The sequence below is a fragment of the Ceratotherium simum genome, chromosome 30 (genome assembly GCF_057802395.1).
Source record: "Ceratotherium simum simum isolate JZ-2026a chromosome 30, ASM5780239v1, whole genome shotgun sequence".
Lineage (NCBI taxonomy): Eukaryota > Metazoa > Chordata > Mammalia > Perissodactyla > Rhinocerotidae > Ceratotherium > Ceratotherium simum.
Window position 1 is genome coordinate 8,217,202 of NC_141929.1, and position 9,989 is coordinate 8,227,190.

A 9,989-nucleotide genomic window follows, 5' to 3' on the forward strand; every position below is an offset into this window, starting at 1 on the left:
TGATCAGGAGTGCATGGCTCCACCTCTCGCCAGAGTCCCTTATCCTATTTTATTCCCCACTAGACAGGAGACTGCAAACTTCCCTGACCTGCCATCAGGCTCAGACGCAGGAGCCAGAAGAGACTGTGTTGTTTGAATTTCCTTTCCAGGGAAGGTTGCTCGGCTGCTGGTACCTTGGAGACCTCCAGACCACAGCGGTCTCCCAACGGTCTTGGCGCAGGAGTCATCATCACTCCAGGGCCTCCTTTCTCCTGGACACAACCAACCCCCATCCCCAGCCTCCCCTGCACTCGGGGGAAGCACATGACTGAGCCGTGGCCAAGGGGGCGGCAAGACCTACAAACGGCTCCGCCTGGTGCTCACTCCCTCTCCCCATCCCCTTCTGGCCAGAGATGTGAGCAAGAAGTGAACCGTGCTATGTGAAGCCACCCAGGTCTGGGGGCTGGTTGTTAGAGCAGTCAGCCTACTCCAACTAACACCCCACCCCATCCACACGGATGGCTCCACCGCCCCGCTGAGCCTCACGCTGGCACACACCAGCAATCAGATTCACCTGGGCTGGACGGTGAGCCAAAATGGGAGGCCTTGGGGCCAGGCCTGGGTTTTCCCCAGACTGTGTGCTCCTATTTGCAGCTCTCCTGGGGCTCCAAGACCTCGGGACTGGCCCAGGACACCCAAGAAACTACTCCAAGTTCCAGTGTTATCTGCCGTCTTGTGATGACCCCACTCAAGCCAGACCAGCCCAGCCCCAGGGAAGCATCTGCCGCCCTGCCCAAGTCCTGCATGTCCACCCACCCAGGGACTGGAGGATCCAGCTCTTCCGCTTCCCTCCAAAGTGAGGTTACTCAGCCCAATCTGTTTATACACTGGATCGGCTCATATCATTTCTGATAGCAGCTTGAAAGCAGGAGAGCCAACAACAAAGGAAGGCGCTGGAAGGCGCTGGAAGGTGCTGGGAGGCAGGAGTCCTGGGTATGAATCCCAGCCCCCCTCCTGAGTCATTTGTAAGGGTCTTTGGGCAACACACTTCCCCTCACTGCTTCCCCACTGGCAAGAAGCCAGAGGCGAACTCGATGCTTACTGTGTTCTAGGCCCTAGGACCCTTGTAACATGGTATGGACAAAGGGAGCTGGTTTTTAAAAGTTTGGCTGGGCTTTGTAATTTAACAGTCTTGCAAAGCATTGCTGCAAAGCTATTCTTCACTATTTACTGGGAGGGAGCCAGGTTAAATAAAACACACACACACACACACACACACACACACACAGCCCCCACCCAGAAGCACTAGAACAGAAGCACCATGGGGCAGGGAGCTGCCTGTACGTCCAGAACCTAGCATATTCTAGGTGCTCATAAATTTGTTTTAACAGATGATAACAGCTCCTGGAAGGCAGGGGTAATGACGACTATAGAGGATTTACTAAGTGCCAGCCACTTTCCTGGGTGATTTCTAAATATGATCCAGCCTCAGGGCCTTTGCACTTGCCATTCTCTCTGCCTGGGATGCTCTCCCCCCAGATATCGCCTCCATCCTGACCATCATGTGCAAAGCAGCCCACCTGCCTATTTTGTCTTCTCCAGGGCCCCTGGCACAACTAGATGGATTTTATATTTATTTGCTTGGTGGTTTACTGGCTGTCACTCACCCCACCAACACAGGCTCCAGGAGGGCATGGGACTTGTTTTCGTCAAAGTGCCTAGAACAGTGATATTTCTTTGCTGAATGAATGTGTGAATGTACTGCCATGCCCTACCTCACCCAAGCCTGACATCAATGCTAAAAGGAAGTCCCCATAATCCAAATTTCACAGATAAGGATGGGGTTAGGTAACCCGCCCAAGGGTACTCACCAGCTAGGAAGTTGCAGGGGCAGGATTCAAGCTCGCCTGCCCGACCCTCCACTGGTCTGGCTGTTCTCCTCCATCCACCTCACTGTACAGACCAGACACTGGTTTAAACACTTTGCGTGTGGCAGGGATAAAGAAATGGCTACTGGGCCGGCCCCGTGGCTTAGCGGTTAAGTGCGCGCACTCCGCTGCTGGCGGCCCAGGTTCGGATCCCGGGCGCACACCGATGCACCGCTTCTCCGGCCATGCTGAGGCCGCGTCCCACATACAGCAACTAGAAGGATGTGCAGCTATGACATACAACTATCTACTGGGGCTTTGGGGGGAAAATAAATTTTAAAAATCTTTAAAAAAAAAAAAGAGATGGCTACTGAACACCAGGACCAATTTCAGCACCAGAAATGTTTTCTCTGTGGTACACTTTGCCTCAATACACACGGACACCTCCCCCCTGTAAACACATGCGCGTGCACACGCATGCACAGGTGCACACGCGCGCATACACACATGCCTCATCACCCTTTGCTATGGCTCTGCTGATGTCAGCGAAGCTTCCTTTCAAACGCACATAGCACCTCGGTGCCACGCTCAATGCACTAGGTGCCTTGTCACCAGAGCCAGGAGTGGGGAAGAGACGTTCTCACTTCCTCCTTTTCTCTACCACAGGGCCGGGTGGCCTGGCTTCCATCCTGGGGAAGCAGGAAGTCTGAGGACAAAAACGATGCTCTCAGGTGGAGCAGGAAACAGCCATCCTGGGCCGAGCCGACACTCATCCTCCAGGCAGGGGTCAGCGTGACCGGTCAGAGCCCCCTGCTCACCTGTATGCAGCCCCTGGGGGGTGCCAGGCAGCCAGACTCTCCAAGGGGGCTCCATGGCTGGTGACATTCAGCCAGCCGAAACCTGACCCCAGGCAGCAATGACTTCAAGCAACACTGCCCTTCCCCTCTCTGAGGAGGGTCAGCTCGCCCTTGCAAAGCACTCTGGGACTAAATATTTTAATACCCATCAAAGAAGCAAGCAAAAAACATTCAAGTTATCAAAACAGAAACAACTCCACTGAATAAAAATGGAAAGTATCTTGTTTGAAACAGCAAAAGATTGGGACTAACTTTTCTGTCCAGCAATAGGGGATGGTCTTCCTACATTATTATGGTGCCCCTCTATCATGGAACATTACGCAGCAGTGAAAAAAACCAAAGCAGCTGCATGTGCACAGATCTAGAATAATCTCCAAAATAAACTATCCAATGACCAGTAACGGCACAGAACTGTATGTAAATGCCCAGAATGGTCAGCAAAGATACACAAGGAACGGGTGAAGGGCTTGCCTCCAAGGAGGAGAACTAGGGGCTACAAGGGCATGGAGTAAGAGAGAAGCCTCATTTTTCCTTTTATGCCTTGTTGTGCTATCTGAATTTATTTGATGTGTGCATTTCTGTTTCAATCTTCAAAAAAAAAATAAGTTTTGTGTTTTTTTTTTAAAGAAACTAGACTGTGCCCCCTGAGGAATTTTTCTTAAACTGCTTTCAACAATTTCATTGCCTTCATACATACCAGATCTGCTAAATACCCCTAACTTCCCCAAACGCACTGCTCATCTCATGAGACGTTTCTCTGGAGACTGCCTGTTTTTAAATAGCAATAATCCCTTCCATTTGTGCAGAATTTCATGAAGCTCTCTCAGGGCAATTAGGAAAACACGAATTGGAATGCTGGCCCCTTGTCTTACTCCTACTCTGTGCTGGCTGTCCTACTAGGTGTTGATCTGAAATCTCTCCAATCCTTACAGCAACCCTGCAAATGAGGTAGGATTTTCCCACCCTCCAGATGGAGAAAAAGCAAGGCCCAGCAAGGGAAAGCAATGTACCCAAAGTCACACAGCCAGGAAGCTGTAACCTCGGAATCCAGACTCGGCGCCAACTGACAGCAAATCCAGAGTTTATTCTGCCCTATGGTGGAGACACCCTAAACCATTAGGCTGCCTCACTTAATCTCATTTAATCCTTTAATCAAAGACATAACTCGACCATCTCACATGTCCACTCTGCCAAAACACCAAGGGGGTGCCATCCACGCAGGTGGAGCCTGGCTGGCCTGGAAAGAGGCTGCCCGGCTGCCAAGGCCGGCGGCAAGGTGCTCTGAGATTGCTTTGGTTTTTAGGAACACATGGCCACCAGGCTCCCCTAAGCCTCGCCGGACACGGTGCCCCAGAAATGCCCTCTCCCACTGCAGGTGAGTCAATGGGCGCACAGGCCAGCACCGAGGAGCAGGCAACGCCGTGCAGAACGCCCCCACCTGGGGGCCACGGAGCAAGCTGGTGGCACACACCCATCTTCATCACCAGCTCGGCAGCAAAGCCCCGCCACGAGCAGTGAAAGCTTTGTACCTGGACTGGCACAATCCTGCCCGTGGCCAGAAAGGGTGTCTCAGATTGCACCAGGCAAATGGCAGCATCAAAACTTACTCCCTCCTTAGAATGCACTTCTTTATTACACCCTAGGGAAGGCAGACCACGTTTGCTGTTCACAGAGAATTGAGATTTTTTTCTCCTATTCTGTCTCTGGCCCTCCCCTCCACCAATCAGACAAGTTATCCGGGAAACAAACTTGATATACTCCAAAATCTTATGACAAATGACAGTGAAAGGAAAAAAATTCCTTGTGTTTACTTACGGCCACAAAAAACATCACATAAATCAACGGCGGGAAGGACGGGCACAAGGAAGAACAGTGCAAATGACAAAAGTGAACCTACGTGCACACACACACTCACACCGACGCGTTCCCGTGGGGCTCACGACTGCTCTGGAGGACACAGGCTTTAATTCTCAAGTGGAATCCGCGCCATCAGGATGAACTCTCTGCTCAGCACTTGACACTTGGTAAGCGTAAGTCCAAGTTCAGAAGGGTACTCCCCAAGAAAACACCAAACTGAAGAAACCAACGGGAACTAAGGTGACTTCTCTTTTCCTCTCCAAGACAAAAGCCCAGAAACATTTCAATCAGAGCACCAGAATGGTGAAAATTTAAAAACAAGTCATTGATGAATTAAGACTAGAGAATAAAGGCGGCTACGGTCACCTGTGCTCTGACCTCTCTCTGGTCAACGAATAAAGGACTTTGGGCTGGGCCCACCATTCTGAGATGCCATGTGCAGCATGTAAAAAAATAAGGTGAAATAAAAGGTAAGCGGCTTATTTGTACTTCTTCGGTGCAGAGCAGACAAAGCCCACAGACAAAGCCCTCTTCCAGCGGACAAACACGTCTAGCGGGTGATCAAATTCAACCCAGACCTGAGCACAGCAGAACGGATTCTGGTCTCGCGGACCCAGCTGCTTCTGCAGAACTCCTGGCTGTTGGCTACAACTGACACCATGGTCAGCGGCCACCACGGAAAGCCCAGGGGGGCCTGGGGACTGGGAAGTCTGGATGCAAAAGGGGAATAAGGCACCACATCCAGGCCACAGCCTGGGCAGGCGGGCCCTTCCTCCGCAAGGTACAGCCGTGTGTACCCTGGGGAGGGGGCGGGTGACTCCCCATCACCCGTCACACATCAGCCAGGTCGCTGTCGCCTTTGTGTTTCCTTCTTTGTTTATGAGCGTTCAGGATCCAAAGTCTCAAGCACAGAGTGCATCAGGCCCCGTGCTGTCACAGGCCACGTCAGGGACACCGCTGGCCTGCAAGGATTTAATCAGTAACAGGCACAGGGGCAAGCTCCAACCTGACCCCACAGATGGCGACGTTTACAGCCAAGCTGAGGGCAAGGCTGCTGGCCCAGCCCACTGAGCCCAGCTCCCCATAGGGGTCCACTTGAGGGATGGACCCAGCTGGAGCCGCCCACCAGGTGGGCCTGGGAGCCCTGGTATGCTTCCACCCTAGCCTAAAACAGCTGTGATCCTGGAAGCCTGGTCTTTATCTCTGACAACAATCCAGTTAATTGGATCAGTGTAGACAGACTCCGAAGACAAGACGGTTTGGGCAAAAGAGTGTATTTGCTTTGTTTATTGCTTTGAATCCAGATCAATCACTCTGAGTCTTGTTCCTGAAGCCCACACAATTAACCAGATAATTACCAGATGGTTCTGGGTTGGGTTGTGTAGACAGCTTCATATATGGATGATACACATTTCACAGAAGGATATGACCCAATACGAAACATACTTGATATATCACCAGCTCGAAGCTGGGCCAGGGGACTCTGCAAAGCCACAGGGCTGCACAGGGCTTTCTGTTGTAGTGAACTGCACTCAAATTCACCTTTGTTTCATTTGGGCTGATGTTTCTCAACAGAGTGTTGGGCCGCACTAGGAAACGCTGACAGATTACATAACGCCCAGGCCTCAGGGAAACCCCTGAGGGGCAGCTTTGCTTCCCCAGGGCCTGGACACCAACCAGGTGTCTCATGATGGGACAAGGTCCCCGGTGGCAGTCCCAACCCCACCCCTCCCTCCTGGAAGCCACCACCGTGGCCAGGCCTGCCCTTAGCAGCCGCCCTCCACACTCTCAGGCGCTGGCACGGAGAGCCATGCAACCCACCGCAGCCCACCATGGGGAGATTTAAGGACACCCCCTACCCTGCCTGCAGGGCTTGGTGACGACAGACGGAGGAAGGGGGATTATGCCAGCCCATTGGACACCTGCTCGTAGTTCCTTCTTCCACGCTTCCCAACGCCAGAGCAAGGCTCTGCTGAGACAAATCTTGTTGCATGGCTGGCCCTCAGTCCCCAGTCCTGAGAATCTCTGCTCCTCTCCAGAGGGGCCGAGCTCTGAAGGAGCCACCACCTCAGCTGGTGAAGGTGCTGCCGGGGCCTGTGGCTGCTTAAGAAACCAGCACACGGCTTCAGTCTCTCTTACCTTCCTCTCTCTCTCATCTACACCTCTTGAACAATCAGAGGTAAGTCAGGGGGGCCTCGAGCCCCCAAAGGTGGCTTCCACCAGAACGTGGCCAGCAGCAACAGAGCACAGGCTCCCGGCTTCTCTCAGGGGAGCCCAGGAGCTTGGCCTGTCCTTCCCACGGAGGGTCACGGTGCGTCTCAATCGTTCCCGCCCCCCCAACTCTCCTTCATTTTGAGGGGTGGCAGAAAAAAAATAATGTCCTCTTGAGCCAGAGGACAATTGTGAAGCCAGATTTGGGGGCTCCTGATCCCAGGCAGGGAACAAGTGAGGGCACAAGTTCCTCCTCGAATCTGAAACACTGGGCGCTGGCGAATTTTCTGAGGCTCTCCCTCCACCAAATGAAAAGCAAAACGCGAGGCCTGTGGTTCAGATGGGTTTAAGAACATGCACGAGCCTGAAACTGGGACTGGACCGCTTCACGGCAACCAGCGATCCTCCCCGAGGAAGCAGGCTTTGCAGATACTGCACCATCGTGCCCACAGGAAAGAAAAAATAGGTGTTCTAAGCACGTCGGACCCAAAATTCAGAATAAAAGTCCTCGTGTGTTTCAATGCGCTCCGGGGGGGGGCGGGGGGGGGGGCCTGTTTCGAGGAGTACGATTTCTTCTGCTAACTTTTACCCCTCCCCATTCTTTGGTGCGTGTGTCACGGCCTGTGACACCCTGACAAGGGAACATGGATGCTGGGGGGAAATGTCTACACACGCTACACGTTTGTGACATGCCATGTAAGCGACACCCTGTTTCCTGGCTGGGTTTTCTTGGCACAGGTGTGGGCAGGCGGTGGATTCTGCCCCCACACCCCCACAGTGCTTAGTAAACAGGATCACAGCAGCCCCAGGGGGGTGTGCATTCTGGGGAAGACCTGCCACCTCTCCACAGAGGACAGGACCCCCTCAGCAAGGCTCAGGCCCAAGCAGAGCTGGGGCTTTAAAGTGTCCTTGTTTCAAAACACAAAGCATACTGTTCAGCCTCCTGCTGGCCACCCCCCACGCTGCGACCCCCACAGCTGTCTTCCTCCACCTAGCAAATTTGATTTCAGAAACAGATCAATGACTTCTCTCCCTCTCGTCCAGCTAACCCAGTCCCAGCCATATATTTAAAAATAATAACAAAATAAAACCTCCAGCAACAAAACACACGTACACACACACTTCACAGACAATGCAAGACCGAAGCCCCACAGGCCAGCTTCCACGCTAGAACTTGACCGCCCCTCGGTGGGGAGGAGACAGTCCAGGACCCCTGCCCCTCCCCCCCTTTCCAACCTCCCAGTGTGCGAAGGAGATTTTTCAGAATGGGAAGCACCCAGTCTTGCCTGCCAGCCCGGGCAGGAAAAAGACGTGTAGAGCAAAGAAAGGAACTGGCTTCTGGAAATTCTTTGGGTTTCGGGGTTTTGAGGTTGTCGGTTTTTCTTTTTTTTTTTTGGTTGTTTTGTTTTCCCCTCCAACGCAGATCCAGATGGGCCGCGGGCTTTCAGAAAGGGAACCCCCACCACCATCAGGGCCCAGCCCCGGGTCTATCCCACGGTCCCATCCGTAAGAACACGAGCGCGGGGCCCGGGAGGTCCCGGAATGCTCTGCCTGGGGTGGGCCGGATCCTCTCCGGAATTCTGAGGGTCTCCCCGAGCCCGCCGGCGAGGCAGAGCTTCGGATTCCACAACCCAGCCCGGAGCCCAGGCCAGGAGCGGGGCGCCCCCGGCCCGCGCGGGCCGGGGCTCCAGGTGCGGCGCAGGCAGGGGGCGGCCGGTGGGAGGGGGCGCCGGGGCCCCGCGGGGCGGCGCGGGGGTGCAGCGCCGCCGCCGCGCAGAGCGACTCACCGTGGCGGACGCCAGGCTGTTGTCGGCCAGCGTTAGGTGGTGGGGCTCCCAGCGCCTCAGGAATTTCGAGGTGAGGATCTTGCTGAGAAAGGTCCGCGGGTGCCGGATGACACAGACCTGGATGTCGCCCTCCTGCAGCAGTTTGTACCTCATCCCGTTGCACAGCAGGAGGGCCCGGCGGCACGGCACGGCGCCCATCTTCGTGCCCTCGGGGGCCGGCACGTCGCCCCCCAGCAGCGGCTTGGTCTCCTCGATCTGCCGGGGGTCGCCGCCGCCGCCCGAGCTGCTGGTCAGATCCATGGCCGGCCGGGCCGGGGCGGGCGCCGGGGGCGGGGAGCGGGGCTGTCCCGGCTGCCGGGGCGGCGGGGCCCCCGAGCGGCGGCCCGCACCCCCCCACCGCCCAGGCAGGTGGGGGGTGTGGGGCCGGGGGCGCCCGCAGGGGAGGGGCCCGGGCGGGCGGCGCTGGCGCGACCGGCGCTCGGTCCTTCCCGCGGGCCCCGCTTCCTCCTAGCTCGTCGGGTGCATGCTCGCGGCGGCCGGACCGGCTCGGCGGGCGGCGGGCGGGGACGCGGGCAGCGCCGGGGCCGGGGCCGGGCCGGCGGCGGGAGCGGGGCCGCGCGGGCGGGCGGGCGTGTCTGGCCCCGCCGCCGCTCGTGTGTACAGTACGTGTGTCTGGGCGGCCGTCCGCGGGCGAGTGTGCGGCGGGGGCCGCGGGGGCCGGCTCAGTTGAGAGATTGCAGAAGCCGCTCGGCGCCCGCGCGATTGGTCCCCGCGGGGTCATGTGCCCGCCCCTCTGACGTCAATGGCGGCAACGGCGGCGGCCGCCGCGGCTTCGGCCTCTCGCAGGCGGAGTCGGCCGCCGGGCGGGGACGCGCGGGGCCGAGGCGCGGCCCGACGGGAGGGGGCGGCCCCTGGGGAGGGGGCTGGGGCGGGCGAGCCCCGGCAGGCCCCGGCGGCCCCGCCCGGAATCTGGGGGGTGGGCGGGGGCCGCGGGGGCGGGGCGCGTGACGTCACGCCAGCCGGCCGCGCCCCCGCCGGTGCCCAGGTCGGTGCAGAGCCTCGCGGCCCGCGGGCTGCGCCGATCGGGAGCCCCGCCGCGGCCCCCGCACTCCACCCCGGCCGGCCCGGATCAGCACTATCAGCGCCCCGAATCATGTCTCCGCGGACGGCCGAGTGCAGCCAGGTGCAAACCCGAGGGACCGGGGCTGGGCAAGGACCGGGGCCGGGCCGGGCCGGGCCGGAGGGGTGGGGCTGGGCCGCTTGACCTCTCGACACCCCCTCCACAGCTCAGGCTGCCCACCTGGCTAGCCAGGTGGAGCCACAAGACAGAGACGTTTCTTCGAATTCAACATGTCCCCTCAATTATCCGGATAATGAGCCCACACTGCCCTGTCTCAGCCTGGGGGACTCTGCAGGCCCCCTGGCCTTTT

The 9,989-nt window shown here is 57.2% G+C and overlaps 1 protein-coding gene across 1 annotated transcript in view; it reads right to left on the reverse strand.

The window, feature by feature from the left end:
- The window catches only part of CMIP (c-Maf inducing protein), a 239,097-nt gene extending 229,863 nt beyond the window's left edge, over window positions 1-9,234 (reverse strand). The window contains exon 1 of the mRNA XM_087419884.1: window positions 8,560-9,234. Within this exon, the coding sequence (XP_087276010.1) occupies window positions 8,560-8,859 (300 nt within the window). The 5' untranslated portion in view covers window positions 8,860-9,234. The remainder of the gene's footprint in view (window positions 1-8,559) is intronic.
- Between the last annotated feature and the right edge of the window lie 755 nt (window positions 9,235-9,989).